Here is a 26,620-nt window from a genome sequence, read left to right as displayed (position 1 = left end):
CCACCATCCCCCACCCCTACTCACTCATTCAGGGCACGTATGGGAGCCTGCCCACACGGCACTGCCAGCCTGGGGGCATGGGAAGCAGCGAAGGGCACCGCCCCAGAGAGGAACCCCTGGCTGAACCCTGCTCTCTAGGGAGAGCCCCGTGGCTTCATCAGGGAAATGGGGTCCGTCCAGCGACCTCGGGATGAAGCCTGGGTTACATGGGGGCCAGAGAGGCAGGCTCACAGACTGGGGGACAACACATCTTGCCTCGGCTCACCCCCAGTCTCGCAGGTGGCCCCAAGGCCACAACCTGCTGAATTGCAAAGGCCTTGGCGGGGTAGAAGGTGATCTCAGCACACACCCACCAGCTCCACAGGGGCCCAGGCCCGGGCCAGGCAGGGGAGGGTCAGATGTGAAAGAATGCATGGGGCCCGCTCCATCTCAGCACACTCCCTCCCTAGGGGGTCTGAGCACAGGGTCCAGCTGAGAGCTCTGGGGCCCCCGTGGGCAGCACAAGCCCCTGCCCTGACTAGTCACAGGGTCCGAGCTGTCTGATTTCATCAAGGGACAGAGGAAGGGCCCTGGGGAAAACCCTAGCTCCCAGTTAGCCGCCCAGTCTCCTGTGGGGTAAGGAGGGGTGTGCCAGCTGTCCTCAGACGGGGCAGGCACTGGCTGACACGGGGACGCCCCTGAGGCTCACGGCAGCCCCTGGGGCCCAGGCCGCCCGGAAGCTGAGATGGTGGCCCCACCCGATGACTGTCCAGCACCACGGGCTACCAGGACCACCAGGTCAGGAGGCCCAGGCCCGCCCCCGCCCCCCAGCGGCCACCTAAAGAACAAGAGCAGCTTGGAGGAAGTTTTCAAGTTTATTCTCGCCTTTCTGCTGCCCTGCTAAGGCCAGCTGGGCCAGCTCCTTGGGAGGGCCTGTGGTCAGTCCCTGTGAATGCCCTTCTGCAGGGACTGCAGCGCCTCGTGGACAGAGCAGGGTGAAGTACCGTAAACCTCGAGACCCCAGGGGAGCAGGGGGCAGCGGGCCTCGGCCAGCCCTGTTCTGAGTCTGCACAGTGGGCCTCTGTCCCTAGAGCCCACAACGGCCCTCCCCAGCTGGTGGAGGGTGACTCTCGGGAACTCAGCCAGAGGCAGGTTGGCTCAGAGCAGAGGCGGGCAGCTTCTGGGCTGCTGGGACAGGCCAGAGCCTGGCAATGGAAAGGGGTGGAGCCCAGGATCCACATCACAGGTGTGGGCTGATCCCTCGCCTGACCCCAGCAGCACCCTGAGGCTTAGCCTCCCTCCCACCGGAAGGCACAGGATGGCAGGACCGAATGCCTGGCCCATGGACCCAGCCCAGAGGCTGGGAACAAAGAGCCACAGGGCCAAGCAGGGCTGAGGGGGGCTCTGCAATGGGGCTCCAGGCCCTGCCTGAGTCCTCAGACTTCCCTCTCCCCTGTTCTCAGCCCACCCGCCTACAATGTGCTGGGGCTCCAGAAAACCAGGGGCAAGAAAAACCTCAGAGCATTAGAGGTCTGGCAGCGAGGTCACAGGGGACTGCATGCCCTGGGCGTCAGCCAGGGTCCCAGGAGGGTAGGGCCGGCGGGTTCTGTGAGCGGGGAGCCCGCCGCTGAGATGGTGGATTCGGATGTGGGGGGTGCCGCTCCGGCCCTCAGCCCACAGGCTGGGCCATCTTGGCGTGCAGGCTCTGGTGGGCGATGAGGTGGGCGCGCTGCTTGAAGCTCTTGTCGCACTCCCCGCAGCCAAAGGGCCGCTCGCCCGTGTGCACGCGCCGGTGGTCCAGCAGGTAGGAGCGCAGCGAAAAGCTCTTGCCGCAGTCACTGCAGCCGAAGGGCTTCTCGCCTGTGTGGATGCGCTGGTGGTCAGCCAGGTAGGCGCTGCGGCTGAAGCTCTTGCCGCACTGGGCGCAGGAGAAGGGCTTCTGGCCCGTGTGCACTCCCTGGTGGCGCGCCAGGTCCGAGGAGCTGCGGAAACTCTTGTCGCACTCCTGGCACTTGTGCGGCTTCTCGCCCGTGTGCGTGCGCTGGTGGCGCGCCAGGTCGGAGCCCCAGCGGAAGCGCTTGCCGCACTGGCCGCAGCTGTGCGGCTTCTCCGCCGCCAGGTCCCGGAGCTGCCGCCGGCGCGTGGGCGGCCGGCCCCGCGGCGCCCCCGCCCCCCGCCCCCGGGGCGCCCCCGGCCGGGCTCCGCCCTCCCAGGCCTCGGCCTCCTCTGGCCTCCAGGATGTGGTCTCGTCGCCAGCAGCCTGGTCCGGGAGCGCCGTCACCACCTCCTCCAGCTGGGACCTCTCACTGTGGCTCCTGCGTCCCAAACCTGCAAGCGTGTAGTAGGCAGCCTCTTAACTGCCACGCGGTTCCGGGGCCACAGCAGAGGGGAGCAGGAACGGAGCTCCAGGCTAGCGCCTGGGCGCTCAGGCTGACAGCCCTGCGCTCCAGCAGACCAGCCTCCGTGCAACGGGGACATGAGAAAATGACGGCAGAGAAGCCGTTTGGAGCACCCAAGGGGTTTGCCAGGCTTCCGCAGCAGAGGTATTTACTAACTACAGGCCTGACCGATCTACCTCACCTTCCACTTACAAACTACAGGCCTAAACAATCTATGCCTGGGATCCCACCCAGGCCCCTGCTGTGCCCAATGCTTACCCAGGGCAACGTTCCGAGAGTTCTCCCTTTTTATGTCCCAGAAGAGATCCCTCTGGGCAGGGTCCAGGGACCCCCATTCTTCCCGGGAGAAATAAAAGGGAATGTCTCCAAATGTCACAGGTCCCTAGAATGAGGTGAGGAAGCCCAGCTCAGAGTTGCCTTGCTCAGGACTCCCCAGGCAGGTATGGGTGGAGATAGGAAGGGCGCTGGGATGGGAACAGGATGGGTTCTGGCAGGAAAAGGAGGGATGGAGGAGGCCTTGGTGAGGAGAGACCCATTTCAGGGACTCATCAGCGTCAGAGGGACAAAGGGACGGGTAACTCACCCCAGAGGCAAAGCAGGTATCTGTCGTCTCACTGGTGTTCCCCTGTTTAAGAGCTGGAAGCTGGGCTGCGGGGAAGAAGGGAGCCTCAGAGAGCCCAGCCCAGGCCGGCATTAAGGGCTCTCACATGCTGTCCTTCTCACACACACACACACACAGACACCCACGCCACACACACACAGACACCCACGCCACACACAGATACACACATACACCACACACACACACACACACATGCCACACACACTCCACACATACCACACACACACACCCATGCCACACACAGACACCCATGTCACACACACAGAGACACACCCACACCATGCACACACCACACACACCCACACACACACGCCACACACACTCCACACAGACACCCACTCCACACACACACAGACACCCGCGCCACACACACATACATGCTATGCACACACCACAGACACCACACAGACACACACACAGGACACATGCCACACACATACACCACACACACAGATACGCAATACACCACACACATGCCTTGCACACACCATACACAAATGCCTTGCACGCACACACATGCCTTGCACACACATGCCTCGCACATACACCACACATGCCTTGCACACAATACCCCCCCACACACACACACACACCCCTTGCCTTCCTGGAACAGAAACACCCTACCTGCTCCCTTAGTGCAACGCCTGGGAAGGACTCAGGCCCCTGACCAGCCATTCTGCCGCCTTCAAGCTTACTCACCACCACGGCTGTGCGGCTCCCAGGGTACAGGTGGCCGGCTTCGTGTCCCCGCCCTCCGGGGAGGCCCCTGGGCCTGGGACCCCTGGAATGCAGCCTCGGGTTCCGCCCGCTCTGAGGGCATATCCTGTGCAGGAACCACAACACGCTCATCAGCATCGAGACCAGACCGGGGAGACAGAGTTTAATCCCTAGGAAGGAGACACAGGACACATTCCTCAGGAGGCTGGGGTGGGCAAGGTGGTCAGCATGGGGCCCCCCGGGAAGACCAGAAGACAGACCAGGCAGTGCTATGTCCCCGACCAAGCACGAGGCAAGGACCAGCCTCCAAAGGCCAGAATCAGAGAGCCACTTAGCAAGGGGCCGTGGTGGGAGACCTTCCTGTCAAGGGCAGGACCCCACTCCCCAGAAACACATCAGCATCTCCCCAGATGCTTTCCAAGAACACAAATAAACGTTTGCAGATCCTGTGGAGCTAAAAGCTGCTTTCTTGGAACATGCCCCCTCTGGTCCTGCTGCTACCCTCCAAAGTCACCAAAAAGAAACCAGATTCACTTGGACGGTGTCTTTCAGAAAGGCCACACATTATGACAAGTTCCTGTGGACATTCCCTCGGCTCTCCGTGTCCTCCCCCACCCCCGCCTCTGACCCGTCAAGGACTCATCTCTAGGGAGACAGCCAGCTCTCCTCAGTTCATGTGCCATCCAGGTGCCCCCAGGATGTGGGAGGGGGCCCCTCACCTGTGACCAAGCTTTCACTGGCTGCTTCTGCAGGTCTTCCACCAAGGCGACAGCTTCCTCGCCACTGCCTGGGCACCGCTGGCACACCCAGTCCTGGACGCCCACGGGCAGCACGCTCAGGAACTGCTCCAGCACCAGCAGCTCCAGGATCTGCTCCTTGGTGCGCAGCTCGGGCCGCAGCCAGCGGCAGCAGAGCTCCCAGAGCTGGCTGAAGGCCTCGTGGGGCCCGCCCACATCCCCGTAGCAGAACTGCCGAAAGCGCCGGCGGCACACCTCTGGGTCCCCGCAGTCCTCTGGCCGGGCAGGGTCCTGCTCCCAGGAGGAATCTTCTACCTTCACGATCAGAAGCCCTTCTCTCTCCTCAGGGGCTTGGTCCTGAGGCTCTGGGGGGGCTGCCATCGCCCTGGCCTAGGGCTCAGGGCCAGTCAGCTTCAGCCTGGGTCTTCAGTCTCCCAGAGGGTTCCCCAGTGGGGCTGGCATCTGGACGGGCACTCCTGGGCAAAGAGCAAGAAAGTGGGGGTGGGGTGGAATATGAGCAAGCACCAGCCTGGAAGGACGTCCAGGGACTCTAGCTCCAATTCCACCTGACCCTGAAGCCTTTTCTATGCACTCCTCTGATCTTTAGCTCACGCTTCTCTCTCTCTCTCCTACCTACACAGGCCCATGGCCCCTTATCCTCAGTTCCAAAATCCCAAACTCCCAGGTTTTCACCATCTGGTCTACTGACGTGAGACGAGCATATTTATAATCTCCTTTTATCCCAGGTAATGTAAATGTTCATATGTTGTATGGCAGAAATATTAATGTATTTGTTCAGCTCATAAAAATTCATCAAGCTGAACTTTTTTTTTTTCGTTCTACCAGTTTATTGCTACCAACCCATCTCCCTCCACCCTCATGCACACATGCTCAGTCATGTAACCCCATGGACTGCAGCCCGCCAGGTTCCTCTTTCCATGGACCTTTCCAGGCAAGAATATTGGAGTGGGTTGCCATTTCCTTCTCTCAAGCTGAACTTCTGATGTATTTTCTGTATATTATTCTTCAATTAAAAAAAAATTCTTTTAACTGGGAATTCTGTGGTGGTTCGGTGGTTAAGACTTGATGCTTTCACTGCCAGGGATTTGAGTTCAATCACTGGTTGAGGAACTAAGATTCTGCAAACTTGGTGGTGCTTCCCAAAAAAAAAAATTTTTTTTTAACTAATATTTTGATTACTGAGTGTTGTCCCAGATTCTCCTGGTAGTGTTATTGTTATACAATATATGTGCTGTATTATCTTTCTCAATCTGAAAACTTAATTCCATAAGACAGACACCACCTGGAGCCATCCATTATCCATAGATACACATGAACATGACACATACTTACACCTTATTGCAACTCTACACGACAGTCCTGAAACGTGTGTATTTTGGGTTTTTACAATTGCTTTTTAAAAAGTATTTTTAATTATTTATTTTACTTTTGGCTGCGCCGGCTTTTCTCTAGTCGTGGAGATTGGTGCGGCTACTCTCTATAGTTGCCCTGAACAGGCTTCTCATTGAACTAGCTTCTCTTGTTGCCCAGCACAGGCTCTAGAGCACAGGGGCTACACAGGTTGTGGCACGTGGGCTCAGGAGTTGTGGGCACAGGCTTAATTGCTCTGGGGCCTGTGGGGTCTTCCTGGATCCGGGATCCAACCCCTGTCTCCTGCACTGGCAGGCGGACTCTTCGCCACTGAGCCACCAGGGAAGCCCTTTAATTGCTTTTTGTTTCAAGAAAAAAAGTGATTATGAACCATTGTAATAAAAGGGGGGATTTAAACAATACAGTAATACATCAAAGAGAAATTCTTCCCTTCCACATGCAGCTGCTCCCCCATTAACAGTCTGAGAGCTGACCTCCCAAATATTTCCCAGGGCAATTACTGGAAATGTATCCACAGAAATGGGGGGAGAGGGAGGGAGGGGAGTGCTTTGTGCGTGTTTTTACATAAATCAGTTCTTATTGCAATACGATTTAGTAATCTGCCTTTCTACCTAACAATGCTTCTTCATCAGCCACTCCAGGAGATCCTGCAGTACGGATATACTTGTTTCTCAATGAGTACCCACCCCAGCTGAGCGAGGCACTCAGATCGTTTCCAATTCTTTTCTATTACACGCGAAGCACGTCCTTTACTTTATTCTCCTACTGCTTACAACACCCCTGAAAGGTACGCTCTCCACGCTCATCCTCCAGTGACCGAGGAGGAGGCTCCGCTCGGAGAGAGCCAGGGACTCACCAGAGTCGCTGAGCAGGACTCGGCAGTCGGGAGCGCGGACCCGGCCGGAGCCCCGCCAGGGTCCCAGGAGCCTTGCCTGCCCGGAGATGAGAGGCGGAGGGGCGGGCGGCTGAAGCGACGCCCCAGGCTTTCCCCTCCGCACCTCCAAGCGGCCCCTCCACCGACCCCTTCGGCCTACGCCTCCTATGGGGGCCGGGCCGGGTCACCCAGAGACCCGTACTAAACCTAAGGAGCCCGGCGGGGCGCGTCGCCGGTCCCGCCCCTCTCTAGACACACACCGCCCACAGCCGCCCAGGCGATCCCAGTTTCCGCCGCCTGCTCCGGGCGCCGGAAGTTCGCGCGGGGCCCGCCGGGAAGCGACATAGAGCACGCGTCGAGGCACGCACGAAGCACTACACTCCCCAGGAGGCCGTTCTCCCACTCTACCCGCCTTCTTTCTGACGGGTGGCCAATATATGGGCAGAATACCCAAGGATGGCCAATCAGAAGGCAGTGACCCATGCGCAGCCACACCCATTCCCCCAGACTGAGGAGACTCGCACTGTCTTATTCCGTTTCGGTTTTTCAGTTTTTCTGTGCTCCTCTGGCCCGTGAAGGGCGTAAAGGGGGAGCCAAGATTGGCCTGGTGGGCAGATACATGGCTTATCCCAGCTACGAGTGGGACGCCAGCTCCGCCAGAAGGGATACTCCGACGCGGACTCTTCCTTCCGCGGGCATTTCCCGCTCCAGATTGGTTCGAGGACTGAGGGGACGGTGGTCCAGGAGCTGAAGCTCGGCGCTCGGAAACTCCTTTGTAGCTTTTAGGGTCCCGCCCAAGTCTTCATCCGCTCTTAGTGGAGCGTGGAGCTTGCTGGGGAAGCAGTTCAGTGAGGGGCGGGGGACCTCCGGCGGCGATTCTTTGTTCCTGAGAGTCGGCCAGGGTCTCTCAGCCGGACGCGGCGGTCGGTGACGCTCACCCCGAAGGAGCCCCGCCCTCTGCCACCGATAGATTTGACTGAAGGACAGCGGGGCTCTCCGCGCTGGGGAGAATCTGAAGCAGGGGGACCGCATCGGAAGAACTTTGTACATCTGTCCGTGCTCCCACCCTGTTACTCGACTTGGAGATCTGAGGCTCCAAAATATTTTTCTGAAGTGGAAAATCCTTTCTTGTCTGGTTGTTGTTTGATTATGCAAGAATTGCATCCTTAGTGTAGGCAAGAAAATAAACTTGTCAAGGTATCCATATCCGCAAAGCTAGCTTCCTTACTTAGCTCACGTGGCACTCCACCGAGGTGGTTTTTCCTAACTCTATGTAAACAGCTCCTGCCCCCTACCTCCCCTCGCTGCTATGCCTCTGCCCTACCTTATTTTTCTTCCTAACTTTTACCACTACCTGATGTATTTGTATAGTATTTGAATCCACTACTTGACTATAATTTTCATGAGATCAGACTTTTCACTGCTTTACTTCCATCACCTAAAATATTGTGCCCGGCACAATATTTGTTGAATAACTGAAGATAACTGAAAGGATCTCTAGTAAAGTCATTCAGAAATAAGCACTATTAATATTTCAGTGTTCTACTTCTATGAATATTTCTAATATAAATCTGGAACCGTTCTATTTAAGTAATGTTTCGTTGGCTCAAAAGTCTATCGAAGGTATGTTTCCAAATAAGCGTTTATAAATAAAACGCATCTTGCAAGCTGCACAGTATTTCAAAGCATGAAATTTCCATATTCCAGTTAAAGTCTCTTACTCGTGGACACTTAGGTTGTGTCCATTTTTCTGTATTTGTAGATCTTTACTGCATACATCTTTCTGTATTTGAACAACTTACTGGACGGCATGAGCCCAGGCTATTCTATTAAGACTGATGACGTGGATGTCAACGGGCTCCCTCGCCGCCCCCTACTGGCCCCAGTGGAAAACGGCGCAGGACTTTTTTTCCCATTGTGGCCTTAGTGTTCTTTCAACGCCCTCTACTGACGAAGACTAACATCTGGTTGGCTGGCGAAGAAGAAACGTCTAAGAATCAGGCTCCGTTATCACAAAGCAGGACCAAAAGGGTTTACTGGGGGGTCTGAGAGACAATAAATTAATAGCCGGCACACATAGAAAATACTCTTTTTGGCATTGCTTGTAGTTGCTAAATTATTCGTATATAATTATATTGAAGCTGACCCATCTTATTGCATTTTCTTTTCTTTTCTTTTTTTTTGCATTTTCTTTCCCTTCTGGTAGTTTTAGTTTATTTTTCTAGTTAGAAAATATAAATATATAATGTAAAGAGTAAAATTTTTCTTTCCACAAAAGTTATATTCATTTCTAAAATTTTTACTCATTATTTTTCTTTGTCCTAGAGCATTGTCCAGAACTCCCAAAGTGATAAAAATCAGGACAGAGACTTCCCTCTGGTCCAATGGCTAAGACTCTGGACTTCCAATGCAGCGAGCCCATGTTCAATCCCTGGTCAGGGAACTAGATCCCACATGCCACAACTAAGATCCTGGTGCAGCTAAAAATAATAAATGAATGAATAAAAAGAAATAAGTATTGAAAAAAATTCAGCACAACAGGCATCATTGGCTTGAGTAATGAAAATACTTTTTGTTTGTCTCTCATATATATTTCCATGCTTGTATTATGGAGCATCTATTCTCATTTGAAGAAGAAAGTGGTTCCTCAGTATCAGTTTTCCCTTTCAATAATAAGTTTTCAGTGGGCATATGGCCCTTAAGAATAAAGAATATATATTTCCCAGTCTCCTGCATTAAAGTATGACCATGTAGTTATATTGAAGACAATGATACATGAGCAGATGTGCTGTATGTATCTTACTAGAAAGGGGTTCTGTCTTCCTACTTTTTTTCCCAACTGCTAGCAGGAATTTGGACATGGGGGCATGGACCATGCAGATGACACTAATGCTAGAGGTGTCAAAGCAAGAAGATGGAAGTACCTGGATTCCTGATTATTGTGGGTGGATTTATGCCTAGATGATGGTATAAGAGAGAAATAGATACTGAGGTTAAGCCACTCTTATTTTGGATCTCTATTTTAACCAGAATGTAAACCCTAACTAGCATTACTGCCTGCTAAGAGTTTATTCTTGCCTGGGAGATTGCATGCACAGAGGAGCCTGGCAGGCTACAGTCCATGGGGTCGCAAAGAGTCGGACACGACTAAGTACATGCATGCACACATAGTGTGCACTTTATGCAGGGGTAGCTAATTTCCCTATCTCAAGCAAATAATGTTCAAATCCTTTGACCTGAGTCTGTCTTCTCACCCAGCATACTGGAAAATTGACAATGGTCCTAGTGCCTTTCCTGTCAAATCTAAACCCAAGCTAAAATCAGATTTTCTTTCAGTCTTTAAAAAAAAATGGTAAAAATACATATTTTTTACTTTTATAATTTCTCTATGGGATACTGGATATTCAGAATTTCCATGTGATCTTGACTAAATCTTGTTATTATGATTTTTCTAGGAAATCATCCCTTTCATCAACAATTTCAGATTTATTAACATGAAGTTGTACATAATATTCCCATTTGGTTAAAATTTTTAAAATTGGCACATATGGTTAAGTCCCACTGCTTGTTTGGGGTCCGTGAGGTGAGACTTTAATGGTGGTGAGGTCAGCAGGCTTGGAGAAGTCTAGGTCTCTACTGATTTTGTGGATTAGGGTTGCCATGCCAGTCCTGCCATAAGCTATCTCCAGCCCACCTCCAGGTGTTGTCTTAAGAAATTCACTTCAAAAAAAAAGAAAAAGAAATTCACTTTGGTCTTTTTTAAGATCATCTTTATTTTGGGTCTCTATTATTTGCAGTTGTTGAATCCTGATTCATTACCTCATAGGGTTGTTATAAAGATTAAATAAATGAGAGAATACACATAGACCACTTAGTCCAATACTAACTTTTAACACAAGGAAACATTCAATACAGAATGGTTATTCTCAGGGATATGCATCACCAAGAGCCTGTCAAATGGTCATGCCACAGGAAAGAGGACTCCTGCATGAGAGGCAGCAGGAGTTAGGACCTCCCAGGCATCTTTTCCACTTTCCCTGGAAGATTTGAGCCCAGCTTGTTCTGGTCAGTGGCCTGTTGGAGCTTAATCATTACGGCTCACCTGATGCTTTGTTAGTTGAGAACAGAAAAACTGGCATTAGCTCCAGGCGGTGACAGGCACAAGCCACAGAGTCCTGCCTCTGCAACCCAGGCAGGAAACCTGCCGCCTGATCACACATCTCGGGATGGCCGAGGAGCAGGAGAGTGCGGACGGTCGGACCATCTTCATAACTGCCGGTTCTCCACCCCTCACACAAGACACCAGGGAGAAATCTCAGGCCACAGCTTCTCTCAAGTCTCACCTTTCTAACCAACCCCCACCCCTCCCTTCCACCACTGGTGTCATTTCAACTCCTGGAACATCAATCTCTTCCTCAGGGCAGGGCTTTTATTCATTCTGTTCCCCTAGCTTGGAAGGTCCTAACCCCAAAGCCTGAACGTCCCCTCCTGGGAGAGGCCGTCTCCGACAACCAGTACCTCTTTCTTTCTGGCATCTGTCACTACTTGCAAGTAATGCATATGTCATTTATACGTTTACACTGCTTGTTAGTCCCCCTTACTAGAGCGGAACCCCTTGAGGGCACGGATCTTGTCTGGCTTTTTCATCGCTTATTCTTCGATATTTAGCAAAAGACCTGGAAGGCACGTTTTCATTTCGTATTTGAAAAATGAAGGAGTGAATGCAGCAAAGCCCCTATTTAACGTTTCCTCGCCCTTTACCATCCACCCCTGCGCGCCACTCATCACCACGTCCCCCCTCCAGCATGGACTGCCTCACTTTTTCCGGCTCCCAGCAAAAGAATCAAGGTCTCCTTCAGGCCGTTTCCACGCCCGACTCTTCAGGCAGCCCAGTTATAGGCCCTGCTCTAAGGCTCAGAAGGTGTTAGAGTGCCGGCTGGAGGTGTCTGGGCTCTCGCTGAGCTTCTGTGCCGGGGCCACGACTCGCCGGGTACCGTGCACAGGCCAGTCATTACCAGGGCCTCATGTGGTCTCTGGGCAGCATCAAGTCTCAGCTCTGCGCGAGAAGCTAAGCTGGAAGCGGCTGTGGCCCGGGCCCTCGCCTTCTGTCCGCCCCCTCTCTAGGAAGGAAGGAGGTTTCGGGTCTCGGTGGTAGCCTGGAGCCTGTGCTGAGCGGAAAAGGCGAAGTTCCAAAGCCCAAAGCGTGGACCAGTTGCCAGGCAACCGTGGGGCTTGGGGGTTGAGGGGGAGGAAATCCCTAGAGAACAAACATCGGTCGTGATTGGTCACTTTTGCTGGAGCCCACCCCTTAGCCCCGCCTCAACACTTGATTGGCAAAGCCCAACGTGGGAAGGGCGGGACCTTAAGGAACCGATCCTCCTGGATATGAGGTGACCTCCAGACCTTGGACTCCGCGAGGTCACACGAGTTTGGGAGGAGTTTCTCAGGCTATCGCAGTGCTGAATCAGCCGAAGTCCTCAGCCCGGCCCGGGGAAGACATTGTGCCTTTAGCAAGGACTTGGGCCGGGGAATTCCCTGGCGGTCCAGTGGTTAGGGACTTGAAGTTTTCATTTAATTTCATCAAGCTCAGTTCAGTCGCTCAGTTGTGTCCGACTCTTTGCAACCCCATGAATTGCAGCACGCCAGGCCTCCCTGTCCATCACCAACTTCAGGAGTCCACCCAAACCCATGTCCATTGAGTCAGTGATGCCATCCAACCATCTCATCCTCTCTCATCCCCTTCTCCTCCTGCCCCCAATCCCTCCCAGCATCAGGGTCTTTTCCAGTCAGCTCTTCGCATCAGGTGGCCAAAGTATTGGAGTCTCAGCTTCAACATCAGTCCTACCAATGAACACCCAGGACTGATCTCCTTTAGGATGGACTGGTTGGATCTCCTTGCAGTCCAAGGGACTCTCAAGAGTCTTCTCCAACACCACAGTTCAAAAGCATCAATTCTTTGGCGCTCAGCTTTCTTCACAGTCCAACTCTCACATCCATACATGACCACTGGAAAAACCATAGCCTTGACTAGACGGACCTTTGTTGGCAAAGTAATGTCTCTGCTTTTTACTATGCTGTCTAGGTTGGTCATAACTTTCCTTCCAAGGAGTAAGCATCTTAATTTCATGGCTGCAATCACCATCTGCAGTGGTTTTGGAGCCCAGAAAAATAAAGTCAGCCACTGTTTCCATTGTTTCCCCATCTACTTGCCATGAAGTGATGGGACCGGATGCCATGATCTTCGGTTTCTGAATGCTGGGCTTTAATCCAACTTTTTCACTCTCCTCTTTGACTTTCATCAAGAGGCTCTTTAGTTTTTCTTCACTTTCTGCCATAAGGGTGGTGTCATCTGCATATTTGAGGTTACTGATATTTCTCCCAGCAATCTTGATTCCAGCCTGTGCTTCATCCAGCCCAGCGTTTCTCATAATGCATATAAGTTAAGTAAGTTAAATAAGCAGGTGACAATATACGGACTTGATGTACTCCTTTTCCTATTTGGAACCAGTCTGTTGTTCCATGTCCAGTTCTAACTGTTGCTTCCTGACCTGCATATAGGTTTCTCAAGAGGCAGGTCAGGTGGTCTGCCATTCCCTTCTCTTTCAGAATGTTCCAGTTTATTGTGATCCATACAGTTAAAGGCTTTGGCATAGTCAATAAAGCAGAAATAGATGTTTTTCTGGAACTCTCTTGCTTTTTCAATGATCCAGCAGATGTTGGCAATTTGATCTCTGGTTCCTCTGCCTTTTCTAAAACCAGTTTGAACATCCAGAATTTCACGGTTCATGTGTTGCTGAAGCCTGGCTTGGAGAATTTTGAGCATTACTTTACTAGCGTGTGAGATGAGTGCAATTTTGCGGTAGTTTGAGCATTCTTTCGGATTGCCTTTCTTAGGGATTGAAATGAAAACTGACCTTTTCCAGTCTTATGGCCACTGCTGAGTTTTCCAAATTTGCTGGCATATTGAGTGTAGCACTTTCACAGCATCATCTTTCAGGATTTGAAGTAGCTCAACTGGAATTCCATCACATCCACTAGCTTTGTTCGTAGTGATGCTTTCTAAGGCCCACTTGACTTCACATTCCAGGATGTCTGGCTCTAGGTGAGTGATCACACCATTGTGATTATCTGGGTCATGAAGATCTTTTTTGTACAGTTCTTCTGTGTATTCTTGCCACCTCTTCTTAATATCTTCTGCTTCTGTTAGGTCCATATCATTTCTGTCCTTTATTGAGCCCATTTTTGCATGAAATGTTCCCTTGGTATCTCTAATTTTCTTGAAGAGATCTCTAGTCTTTCCCATTCTGTTGCTTTTCTCTATTTCTTTGCATTGATCGCTGAGGAAGGCTTTCTTATCGCTCCTAGATATTCTTTGGAACTCTGCATTCAGATGGGTATATCTTTCCTTTTTCCTTTGCCTTTCACTTCCCTTTTTTTCACAGCTATTTGTAAAGCCTCCTCAGACTGCCATTTTGCTTTTTTGCATTTCTTTGTCTTGGGGATGGTCTTGATTCCTGTCTCCTGTACAATGTCACGAACCTCTGTCCATAGTTCATCAGGCACTCTGTCATTTCATCAGGGCCAAGGGCAGAGTCGGACACGACTGAGCAACTGAACTAAACTGAAGGGTAAAACAGGCAGGCAGTCTCAGGCAGGGCAAATTACAAAGGACATGTACTATAATGAAAACTGAGCACTGAAGAATTGATGCTTTTGAACTGTGGTGTTGGAGAAGACTCTTTTGAGAGTCCCTTGGACTGCAAGATTAAACCGGTCAATCCTAAAGGAAATGAGTCCTGTATTCATTGGAAGGGCTGATGCTGAAGCTAAAACTCCAATACTTTGGCCACCTGATGTGAAGAACCAACTCGTCTGAAAAGACCCTGATGCTGGGAAAGACTGAAGGTGGGAGAAGGGGATGACAGAGGATGAGATGGTTGGATGGCATCACGGACTTGATGGACTTGAGTTTGAGTAAACTCCAGAAGTTGGTGATGGACAGGGAAGCCGGGCGTGCTGCAGTCCATGGGGTTGCAAAGAGTCGGACACAACTGAGAGGCTTAACTGAACTGTGCAAAGAGGCCAAGGAGGTGAGAAGTAGGAGAGGGAGATGGCATCAGCCTCAGAAAGGACCAGGAGAGGTAGGGGGTCCCTGGTAAGTGAGAAATCCTCACTGGATTGAAGCTGGGACCCCAGGATGTAGGTGAAAATGTGCAGCCACAAAATGCAGGCCCCAGTGCCTGAGACAGGAGACAAGGTAGGCAGAAGACATTGAGCATGAATTCCCATGCTGACTCTGCCCTGCTCCCGACTCCCTAGGAAAAGAGCCATGGGAGGGTCCAGGGCTCAGTAGGTAATGTCAGTACCTAATGACAACAGCAGTGGAAGTGGCCAGCTGGCTTCAGGTTGAAAACTTCTAGATTCTGGAATGGTTCCCAAGCCAGGTGAAGGCTGGGGAGGAAGGTGCCTTCTCAGAGGACTGAGGGAGAATGCATAGTTGCCCCGGGAGTCTCCACTCTCCCCCCCCCCCCACCCCGAGTCCAGGATCAGCTTCCAGGGCCCCATGAAAGGAAGCTATAGGCTTTCGCTTGAACTCCAAGGCCTTTAATTTGCGGCGAGCATGCCTGGTCCTCATCCGAGCTCCTCTCGGGTTGCCACCGCCATGCCAGCACCTCTCCGCCTCTCTTCCTGGGTCTCCCAGGTCACACCCCCACAGCAGACGCCCCGGCCCCTCCCTCCCAGCCTCCTAGGTAGGGGCAGGCGGGGGTGCCGCCAGAGTCCCGGCCGCTCCCAGCATCAGCATGGCCAGGGCCCTGGGCCTCGCCGTGTGGATCTTCTTGTGCCGGTGCAGGTTGGAACGCTGGCTGAAGCTCTTGCCGCACAGCGGGCAGCAGTAGGGCCAGACGCTGCGGTGGATGCGCTGGTGGGCGGTGAGGTGCGAGCTGTGGCTGAAGCTCTTGCCGCAGTCGAGGCAGTGGTAGGGCTTCTCGCCGGTGTGTGTGCGGTTGTGCGCAATGAGGTTGGATCGCTGGCTGAAGCACTTACCGCACTCGGGGCACGGGTAGGGCTTGACCCCGGTGTGGGTGCGCTGGTGGGTGACCAGGGCCGAGCTCTGCGTGAAGCACTTGCCACAGATGGGACACTTGTGCGGCTTGGCGCCCGTGTGGGTGCCCTGGTGGGTGACCAGGTCTGAGCGGCGGGTGAAGCGCTTGGCGCAGCGGTCACACACGTAGGGCTTCTCGCCCGTGTGGATGCGCTGGTGCTGGATCAGCGTCGAGTGGTGGCTGAAGCTCTTCCAACAGGATGGGCAGGTGTAGGGCTTCTCGCCCGTGTGGATGATCTGGTGCTGGATGAGGTGCGAGCTGCGGCCGAAGCGCTTGCCGCAGTCCGTGCAGGCGTAGGGCTTCTCGCCCGTGTGTGTGCGCCGGTGCGTCACCAGGTGCGAGTGCCAGCTGAAGGCCTTGCCGCACTGCTCACACTTGTAGGTCTTCTTGTCCAGCGCCAGGCCTTCCTCGCCGCTCTCGGGGGCGGCCGTGCCCCCCTCTCTGGGTTGCTCTGGGAAGTGGCCCTCCTGGGTTTTCGGGAGGTCAGTGTCAGGCAGGGCTGATTCCAGCTGTGCCTCCTCCACGGGACGGGGCTGCAGATCACCCTTGGCTGGCCCTGAGTTCTGGCCGCTGGCTGCTCGCTGCCCACACCGCGGGGCCTCCCCCTGGCCTCTTCCCACTCTGCTTTTGAAGGACTTTACATCGCCAAGGGCTCCCAGCGACGCAGCCAGCTCCTCCTTGTCTGCCTCCACCGCTCCTGGATGAACAGGGTTTCCAGCAAGAGAGAGGCTTTCATGAGGGCCCCAGGGGAGTCCTGGAGATGGAGATGAGGGCAAGCACCTGTGGGGCACCCTGGAAGCAAGAGCCACCTCCACACAGGAGGGGAGGCAGGTGGCCCCGCCCCAGGAAGGGCTGTGTGTCTGCACCCCACAGGAAACAGCCCGCGCTGACCTGGGGCATCCAAGAGTGACAGCCAAGACCCCACTGCCCCGCCCCCCTGTCCCCTCTGCACGCACCTCTTTTCTCCTCCTCCTCATGTCCCAACTGCCTGCTGGAGCCCGGGGCCTCGCCCTTGCCCTGCACTTGAGAGGCCCAGAAGGGTCTGCTGAAGGGAAACCCTGCTTGGAAAGAGACGCTGCGCTCAGTCAGGGCCCTTCGGGCTGCACAGTGGGAGATACCAGCACCCATCCCCCAGAGAGATGATGGAGTGAAAGAGGGGGTGCAGCTCTGCAAACGCAGGGCAAAACCAGATGGCCACACCCTCTCAGGACGCAGTTTCCCAGGCATCGTCCACTCTTCTCAGGGCTGGCCACCCCTGTGTCACACAGCCCCCAGCAGTGGCCCCCTCAGTAAGAATCCAGATGCAGTCTTCCTCTCCTGCACCTGCACCTTCCCAGGACCACAAACAGGGCTCCTGGGGGAGGGGCAGTGGGCAGAGAGAGGCTGGTGGGAGGGCTGGGGTGAGAGAGACAGGGACACTGACCACCCAGAAATCAGGGACCAACGGCCTATTTGCCAAGCCCCCCAGGTTTGAGGGCCTGGGAAGTCTGCTCAAGTCAGGAAGACAGCAGTGGGGGCCCCGGGCTTCATGACCTGATCCAAGCCCCATAGGAGGGGAGGAACATGTGGACCAGTGGGTGGTTTAGGGCATTCATGAGGCCCACCATGGGGCTGCAAGTGGAGGTTGGTTCCCTCTGATCTCCCAGGACTTGCCTGGACCTGCTGGCCGAGGCCCCGGAGAGTCCCAACACTGGGTGGCGAGCAAACCTGAGATAATTACAGGCGTAAGCAGAGCCACTGCTGTGATCCTGAGGCCCACCACCAAAGTCAGAGGGTGGAATCACCCAGTCTGTGGCTCCACTGGGACCAGCAGGTGTGTAACAGACATGCATGCACTGGCAGACAGACTGACTGACCAAATGAATGAATGAATGCTCTGATTTTCCCATAAACCCTCATAAAATTCTGTCATGAAAACTACAGCCTGAAAGTGAGGAGTCAAAGCCCTGGGACTTAATTACTCACCATGAGAAAAACCAAGGGAACCAAGGCCCCTCTGAGAAGAGGACGCTGCCCTGGGAAGGGGATGTGACAGCTCAGAGTCAAAGGCCTGGAGGGACCAGTTGGCACCGTTCCCCATTCCCTGGGCCTGCAGCCCAACCCAGAGCCAAGCTTCTGCTCAGACACCTCTGAAGCTGGGCTTGGAGGGGAGAGGAAGGGGAGCTACTGGAAGAAGCTAGGAAAGAACTAGAGAGAAGCAATCTCTAGGTGGCCATTGTCCAGCATGGCAGCCGCTGGCCATGCGTGGCTACTTCAACTCAAATCTGAGCTGATTAAAATAAAAGAGCTCAGTGGCTCCAGCTGCATTTCAAGGACTCACTAGCTACATCTGGCTTGTGGCTACCACATCGGCACAGAAAGAACACATCCACCACTAGAAAGGTTCTATAGGATAGCAAGGTCCGGATAAACTGCAAGAGGGGATTCAAGCCCTGGAAAAGGGGGAGGAGGTGGTGGTACACGGGTCCCGCTCTGATTCCCCAGCCCTTACCCAAGGACAGCCCGCTCCTCTTCTGCAGGACCTCCCTGTAGCTCTGCTGGGTGTGGTCCAGCCGCCCCCATTCCTCCCGGGAGAGGTACAGAGCCACGTCATCAAAGGTCACCGGCATCTGAAACAACACAGAAGGCCCCCTCTCCAGGACATGCCCCCTCTCCGGGACTCACTGGGATGTGGTGGAGGCGCTCAGTGGTGCCAGGACAAGGACAGACCTGGACCCCCATCCTGCCGACTGGAGTGAGGCCCGCCCTGGGTCTGCTGGTGAGGCAGGGCAGCTGCCTAAGGAAGACTTTTGGGGGCGAGAACCATGCGACTGTGGACAGCGGAGGACAAAAGCAAGACCCCCTTCCGGCACCACTTCCAAAGCTCAGGATCTCTGGCCCCCACCCTCGGGTTCAGCGCGCAGATCCGAAGCACAGCTCCGTCACAGACGCTGTCCCTCCACGTCCTTTGGCTCTTCCTCCAGCCCTGGACGTGGACACTCACCTGGGACCAGGCGGTGAGGAGCGCCGCGGCCATCTGCCGGTCTCTGGTCCTCCCCTCGCGGGAGAGCAGAGGGATCTGGGGGGCCGGGAGGGCTGAGAGAGGAGAGAGGTCCTCAGGTGGCCACCTGGCCCTGCTTGGCCCTCCTGCTCCCGGGAGTGAGCGAATGCCAGGTCCACCAGGGGCTCCCCCGCTGCCTCCAACTCCACCCCCAACCTGACCTGAGAGGAGGGTCAGTGGGCTCGGGGTGAGTGGGGCAGCCTCTGCAGGGCAGACCCCCGGGTCTCCCTACCTGGGCTAGGAGCAGGGAAGGGGCCCCTCTCCCCGTTTTCTGTCTCACCTCCTCCAGGCAGGAAACACACTTTCTCCTTAGCACCCTGGCTTAGGGGCATCCAGCCCCGCGCTCCTTGAGCTCTGGCCTCCTGCGACATCCCTTCAGGGTGTGGCTCCTCTGGCTCCATCTTGATGTGGGGTGACTCCCGGGCCTCTCCCAGAGGCAATGTCCCCTCTGACTCAGAGAGCATTTCTTGACAAGAATGCCCATGACCTGGAGTCTAGGAATGACAGCGGCATCAGCAATGGGACGGAGGATGGGAGACACAGAGGCACACCCCGCAGTGGCGGAGTGTACACCCAAGTGCAAGGCTGCCCTGCTCCCCTCTCTGTCCCTGAGACCTGCACACCCTGGTTCATGCCCACCAGCAGGCAGGACCGTGGGGGAAGGAAGGGAGGCTGGGCATGGCCCTGCAGGTGCCCACGGGGCAGACGCCTCTTTCCAACGTGAGCCTCACACCTCCCAGAGCAGTGTGGATTGTTATTCTCTAAGAAAAAGCAAGAGCGTTCCAGAAAAACATCTATTTCTGCTTTACTGACTATGCCAAAGCCTTTGACTGTGTGGATCACAATAAACTGTGGAAAATTCTGAAAGAGAAGGGAATAGCAGACCACCTGACCTGCCTCCTGAGAAATCTGTATGCAGGTCAGGAAGCAACAGTTAGAAGTGGACATGGAACAACAGACTGGTTCCAAATAGGAAAAGGAGTACGTCAAGTCTGTATATTGTCACCCTGCTTATTTAACTGATATGCAGAGTACATCATGAGAAACACTGGACTGGAGGAAGCACAAGCTGGAATCAAGATTGCCGGGAGAAATATTAATAACCTCAGATATGCAGATGACACCACCCTTATGGCAGAAAGTGAAGAACTAAAGAGCCTCTTGATGAAAGTCAAAGAGGAGAGTGAAAAAGTTGGGTTAAAGCTCAACATGCAGAAACCGAAGATCATGGCATCCGGTCCCATCACTTCATGGCAAGTAGATGGGGAAACAGTGGAAACAGTGGCTGACTTTATTTTTCTGGGCTCCAAAATCACTGCAGATGGTGATTGCAGCCATGAAATTAAGATGCTTACTCCTTGGAAGGAAAGTTATGACCAACCTAGACAGCACAGTAAAAAGCAGAGACATTACTTTGCCAACAAAGGTCTGTCTAGTCAAGGCTATGGTTTTTCCAGTGGTCATGTATGGATGTGAGAGTTGGACTGTGAAGAAAGCTGAGCGCCAAAGAATTGATGCTTTTGAACTGTGGTGTTGGAGAAGACTCTTGAGAGTCCCTTGGACTGCAAGGAGATCCAACCAGTCCATCCTAAAGGAGATCAGTCCTGGGTGTTCATTGGTAGGACTGATGTTGAAGCTGAGACTCCAATACTTTGGCCACCTGATGCGAAGAGCTGACTCACTGGAAAAAACCCTGATGCTGGGAGGGATTGGGGGCAGGAGGAGAAGGGGACGAGAGAGGATGAAATGGTTGGATGGCGTCACCGACTCAATGGACATGGGTTTGGGTGGACTCCGGGAGTTGGTAATGGACAGGGAGGCCTGGCGTGCTGCAATTCATGGGGTTGCAAAGAGTCGGACACAACTGAGTGACTGAACTGAACTGAATATATGAACAAAGTGTGGTTGGGTCAGGTGAATAGTGTTCCCCCAAAATTCATGTCTACTTGGAACCTTATTTGGATTAAAGGTCTTTCAGGTATAATGGAGTCTACAGTCCATAGAGTCACAAAGAGTCGGACACAACTGAAGCCACTCAGCACAGATGTAATGAGCTAAGGATCTTGAAATGAAATCATCCTGGAATCAGTTGGGCCCTAAATCCAGTGACTGGTGTCTGTATATAAAGAGAGGACACAAGGATTTCCCAGTGGTCCAGTGGTTAGGACTCCAAGCTTTCACTGCCAAGGGCCAGGGTTTCATCTCTGGTCGTGGAACTAGGACCCCACAAGTCAAAACAAAACAACAAAAAAAGAGAGCATAGAAACAGAGGCAAAGCCACGTGAAGTTGTTAGTAGAGATTGGAACGATGCTGTCAGAAGCCAGGGACACCTGGAGCCAGCAGAAGCTGAAAGGCAGGCAGGATCCTCCCCTAGAGCCTTGGGAGGGGTCCTGCCAACACCTTGATTTTGGAGTTCTGGCTTTCAAATGTGTGAGAGAATAAATTCTGGTTGTTTTAAGCCACCCACTTTGTGGTCCCTTGTTACAGCAAACACAGGAACCTAACACACCCAGGCGCCGAGATCAGACAATGGCCCAAAGTCACAGAGCTGGGAGTGACTTGACCGAGATTGGAACTCAAGTGGAGCTGACCCGCAAGTCACCTCCAGGGCAACCACTTCTTGAAAGTGACAGGAAAGCCTGTGGCCTTGGCCCATTTCAGGCCTTACTCAATTGGTCAGAGAAGCTGGAGTTTCTGATTTGGAAAAAGTCCAAGGGTACCTCTAAATGTGTTGAGTCCCTGCATCCACCTAGGTCTGATGGAAAGAAAACTCTCAGGCTCGTCCTCTTCAGCACTGCCTCCCACGGTGGGACTTCCAGGGCCCTCCCTGCCCCCTTAACAGCAGCCTCAAGGCCCAGCACTCTGGGAGGCTGAGGGGCAGGCTTTGGAGTCAGGCTGCCGGGGCTGAAATCTATAACCTCTGGTCACTAGCCTTTTAGCCCAAAGCAGAGCAGAGCATTGGGGAAAGTCACTTGCCTTGCACTGGGAGGTCCTGTGAGGCCTCCTCTCACCCACAGCACTGGGCACCAGCCAGCCTCCTGCTGGGAACTCAAGTCTATCCCTCCACCTCCCCTCCCACCTGGGTATAGGTTAGGGTCTGGACAAGAAACACCTCAAGCCCGGAGTCAAAATGCCTGGGCCAGGTGGCCTCTGAGACCCAGCTGCTCTGCCTCCGCACTGGTAACACACAAGAGCTACCTTCTCCAGAAAGTTCTGGATGAACAAAGACCGGTGCTGGTAATTATTATTATCACTCTCTGGTGGGAGCTGACAGAATCCAACATCAGCAGAGAATGCTATGGACCTATGAGGTCCACTGGGTATTACAAAGGCATGATGGAAGGGAAACTGAGCAGTGGAAAAAAATTCTTTGTGCTTCTATGATATGAACACAGAAAAAAAAAAAAAAAAACACTTGATTTGTCTTTGCACTTGCAGCCACTGGAATCCTAGTTGAGGAGTTCCATGTTTCTCTGACCCAGGATCTAGTTGCCAAGGGTGGTGCTGGTTTACAAGCTGCAGTAATGAGCTCCTACAGGCTGACGAGCTGCACACAGACGACTCCCCTGCCTATTATCTTCTCCCAGCCTCCCCACCACCTGGCGAGACAGGTGGGCACGGCAGGCACATGATCCGCACTTTACAGATGACACATCTGGTTCCCAGAGGCCAAGGGCCCTGTGCAAGGTCACACACTAGGCTGCAGCTGACTCAGGTTCCACCATGGCTGGTAACCCTGGTCCTCCCTCAGGTTGTTAATCACACACACACAGGTACAGGAAGGATTAAGTGCTCAAGCCCAGAGTGAGAGGAGCTGGGGACCCAGGCAGAGGGGTGAGGCTTGCCATGTGCTCATTTGCCCAGAGCAAATCCCACCTGTAGGACCCCCCGTGCAACTCCCTTACCATCTTATGTAGCTTTTGGTCTGCTGACTATGATTTCACCAGGCAAAGCAAATCAGTCCCATAGAAGTCCATTCCCAGGTGGAAGGTATTTCCCATCATTCCTTCTCTTCAACACCCCGGAACCCATCTACCAGCCTTGCTCCCTCAGAGAGTCTAACTTTTTCAAATGCCCTGCCCTGAAAATCCCCTCCCACTCCAATCCTTCCAGTGCATGCCTCCCCCTCCCAACACCCGGTTGGTACCTCTCGGCCTCTCTCCTTGTCCTGGGTAGCTCGGATGCCTCCGTCGTCTGCAGACATTTTTTAAATCTCAGAGCCAGAAAGCACCGTTGAGTCGTTTGGTGCTCGTGTTGGCCAAGCCCCCTCCAGCTTCTGGCCAGGAGCCTGGAGGAGCAGAAGGAAATCAGCCACCGTCTCTTGGACACCCCCTGAAAGCCCCGAAATCCCCATCCTCGTCCCCAGACCCATCCTTGACCCCAAACGGACACAAAGCCCCCCGGACGCCCTCCAACGGCCTCCCTCTCTAAACTGTTTTTGGTTCCTCGTTCTGACTGAATGCTGTTTTCTGTGGTCCCCTTTATCACTGAAGCAACAACTCCGAATCTCAGAGCAGCTGGGCTAGGGAAAGCTGGGGGAATTTGGAATCTGTAACTCCCGTCACCAGGAGCGTAAAGATCTGCAGAGATGCTACCAAACAGGTGCTGAATGGGGCCCCGCCCGCCGTAGCCAGCTCGGCGGAGGAATCGAGGCCCCAGCGTCTCCCGGCCCCGGACACACACACAAACACACACACACACACACACACACACACACACACACCCCTGCGCTCGACCTGACTCGGTCCCACCTGGGATCCCGAAATTGAGCCGCCCGCTCTCAGCAGCCCTCCCTGCGGCTGCAACCACCCGCCCGGGCAGGGCGTCCATCCTGCTCACGGTCCCGCGCGAATGATGTCCTTCCTCTCTCCGAACCCGGTCCAGGCCTCCTCCTCTCCCCGCCAGCCCGTAGCCTTCCACCTTTGACCCCGGCCCCTCCTGCCAGCCGGCCACCCGCGCGGCTCTCGGGATCCAGGCGCCCTCCCAGCCCCGCTCTCACCGACTTGGAGGCGGAGGGGGCGCTACGGGCGGCGGGGCCCCCGCCCCCGGGGAAGGGAGTCTCCGCAGCCTGCACCGGGCGCAGGGAGCCGGGTGGAGACTGGGATTAGGGACGACAGGAAGTCCCTCCCAGATCCCGTTCCCCGCGCAGCTGCAGCCCTATAGGGTTCCCAGCCTGGAGGGTTCCGGGTCTGGGGTCCCGAGACCGGCTGCACCTGCTCTCGGCCGGCCGGGAGACAACTCCCCAGATCCTCCTTGCTGGCTCACGACCGCTTTACCCGGCCTGTACTCGTGAAACCAGCCAAGCAGGGGCGCCAAAGCGGGAACATAGATTTTGTCAAAGGATTTTGATATTTGAGAGCGTTTCAAATTTGCAGCTGTCCTTGCAGGACGGACACTGCCCAGTGGAGGGACGCGGTGGTCCTTTTCAGTACACAGTTTCTGAAGGTCTTATCGGTGTCTCCGTGGAGACATCCTTGGATTTCATTTAAGGCTCCCAGAGTGGTCAGCAGGTCCTGAAGTTCACCTCAAGGCTGGCATGGAGGTCTCGCTGCCTAAGAGCAATCCTAGGAAACAGAGAGACCTGGGAACAACTCTCTACCCACTCCTACCCCACATGCCTCACACCTTGGAAAGATGTGGGATTAATCTGATTTTTTTTTTAGACACCTTCCCCCCACCCCCAGCTCCCTCTCAAGGCTAGGGATAGAAGTGACACAGGGGCCTGAGCCAGCCACCCCTGACCCAGCACAGGGTCCCAAACCCTCAGACAACCCTGGTGGCTTCATAGTCCACCCCTCCGCCTCTGTCTTTCCTTCGGACCCTGAGAACTAAGTTTCCCAAGATGGAGAGCAGAGACTATGCTTCACTTTCTGGGGCAAAGCACCCATCCCTCTTTAACAGGGCACAGGAGACCGGGTGTCAAGAAAGGGGTGAGGGTCAGCCCTGCAGTCAAATACCAGGAAGAGTCCTCCTGGAAATGTTCCCAGGCCCCCTATCTTCTGCTCATCAGAGTCCTCCGAGATGCATCCACGTCACCCAGGAAGACAGACACCACTGGCCCTGTACCGCCCCCTTGGTGTGCTTGCTGTGTGCGCTCAACAAGGGTTTAATTAAAAACAAACAAACAAACAAAAAAAACTTAGATCCCCAAACTTAAAACTTAGGAGAGTCCCCATAAGATTGGCTGTCTTGAGAAAGCAGAACCAGAGCAACCCTGTACCCATATTCCTCCCATTAGGGGTCTGCTCTCAGTTTACCACCTTTGGTTCCCCACTTGGCCCTTGCAGCATTTTGGGTTTGCAATTCTGCTTGTGGAGTTCAACTTGTTTTAGGAGTCCTAGAATTCTGAGGGATTCTACGATCACTTTAATGAAAGAAAAATTACCCCTGGAGTTTGGTTCTGGTCAGTATTTTCGGGTGTTTTAATCCTCAAGGTAAAGAGAAGAGAACAAAGTTGTATCAAGAGTCAATACTGTTTTCAAGCCAGAGAGGGTTATAAACCGAGGGAAAAGGCACAGTGGGCCTTGTAAAAGATGAACTGTGCAGTCTGGGAGTGTTTCTTCATCACGTCGGTGTCCAGAGTAAAGGAATTCGCCCTGAGGTGGACCGTCTCACACATGGCAGACTCAGGAGTATACCCAAGGCAGAGAGAGTGTGTGTGTCCTGATTCCTGGGCAAATGTTTCTCTATCAGGCAAAAGGGACTACTTCAGAGATACTGAGAAAGCCCAGAGGTTTGGATGCCACTATGGGATCACCTAAACTGGACCAAATGAAGTCTCAGCATTTATTTAACTGTTCAGAAAATATTTATTGAGTACGTACTATATGACAGACATTAACTCCTTGGAAATGAAAGGAAACCATTCCAGGGCTTGCTCTAGGCCTGAGCAGGTCTGGGAGGAAGGATTATCAATATTTGCTGATAAGAATTGCACTCCCTTAAAGACTTCAGAAAAGCACCAGGGCAGAGTGAGTCAATAAGTAAAGCGGTCAAAAACCTAAATGCCTTCAGTAACCAGGTAGTATTGAAGATGCCCTGGAGAAGGGAAAGGCTACCCACTCCAGTATTCTGGCCTGGAGAATTCCATGGACTGTATAGTCCATGCGGTCATAAAGAGTCAGACACGACCGAGCGACTTTCACTTCACAACCAGGTAGTACAGTGAACGATCAGTGCTTGAGGTGTAAGACTGGAGTGAGAGGGACTTCAAGGGTCTCAAAAAACCACATTTTGTTTAAAGGGGGTGGTTGGGGTTCGATATCGCCAAAAACTTGAGGATTTTTCAAGAAAAGCCAAGAATTAGATTTTTATGTGAAATATCCTGATGTTTGGATGTAGATGACTAAAACCAACAAGCAGTTTAAGAACTGTATACAATTCCAGGAGAAAACATCTGCTGTCTCATTCACAGGCCACCAGGTTAGGGGTATACTTACCTCAGGAGCCTGTTTATAAGATAATTATCATGGATGAAGGGGCTTTTTGGAACTTCAGGCGTGGGAAATGTTCAACAAATGCCAATTCCGGTATCCTGTGACTTCAGTGAGCTTGAGTAAGAAATGCCATCTTTAGTAAATACTGGGTTGGGCAAAATGGATTTTTGGTCAAGCCAATAACTCTGTGAATTCCCTCCAGACTGGCCTGCGAGCTGATTCAGGTCTTAAAGAGGACCTTACAAAAACAGTCAGGATAATAAAAACTAGGGGGAAAAATCATTTGATATAAGAAAAACAAAAACAAACATGTACTCAT

The 26,620-nt window shown here is 53.4% G+C and overlaps 1 protein-coding gene across 5 annotated transcripts; it reads right to left on the bottom strand.

The window, feature by feature from the left end:
• Positions 1-835: 835 nt before the first annotated feature.
• On the bottom strand, positions 836-23,991 carry ZNF213 (zinc finger protein 213). 5 transcript variants are annotated; one of them, XM_070461107.1, is made up of 9 exons: positions 23,617-23,991; positions 23,013-23,153; positions 19,145-19,358; positions 18,808-18,899; positions 18,316-18,433; positions 16,781-16,885; positions 15,545-16,578; positions 5,021-5,026; positions 836-2,086 (listed from the first exon to the last, which is right to left on the bottom strand). In XM_070461107.1, the coding sequence occupies exons 2-9, from the start codon at positions 23,067-23,069 to the stop codon at positions 1,649-1,651; spliced, it is 2,064 nt and encodes a 687-aa protein (XP_070317208.1). In that variant the 5' UTR covers positions 23,070-23,153; positions 23,617-23,991; the 3' UTR covers positions 836-1,648. The 5 variants fall into 5 exon arrangements, with proteins under 5 accessions (XP_070317208.1, XP_070317207.1, XP_020765529.2 ...); XM_020909870.2 differs by lacking the exons at positions 836-2,086; positions 5,021-5,026 and having other exon boundaries at positions 15,305-16,578; positions 23,865-23,988; XM_020909873.2 differs by lacking the exons at positions 836-2,086; positions 5,021-5,026 and having other exon boundaries at positions 15,305-16,578; positions 16,781-16,882; positions 23,617-23,986.
• Between the last annotated feature and the right edge of the window lie 2,629 nt (positions 23,992-26,620).

Source organism: Odocoileus virginianus, chromosome 33 (genome assembly GCF_023699985.2).
Source record: "Odocoileus virginianus isolate 20LAN1187 ecotype Illinois chromosome 33, Ovbor_1.2, whole genome shotgun sequence".
Taxonomy (NCBI): Eukaryota; Metazoa; Chordata; class Mammalia; order Artiodactyla; family Cervidae; genus Odocoileus; species Odocoileus virginianus.
The sequence above is the reverse complement of the archived record's forward strand: the minus strand, read 5'-3'. Positions and strand labels throughout refer to the sequence as shown.

Excerpts from the sequence above, each read along its gene's own strand:
- ZNF213 (XM_070461107.1), bottom strand. The coding sequence starts at position 23,069 with ATGTCTGCAGACGACGGAGGCATCCGAGCTACCCAGGACAAGGAGAGA. Across the intron at positions 18,434-18,807 it reads TCCTCACCGCCTGGTCCCAG|ATGCCGGTGACCTTTGATGA; the intron begins GTGAGTGTCCAC and ends GTGTTGTTTCAG. Across the intron at positions 16,579-16,780 it reads TGAGGAGGAGGAGAAAAGAG|GACTCCCCTGGGGCCCTCAT; the intron begins GTGCGTGCAGAG and ends CTCCATCTCCAG.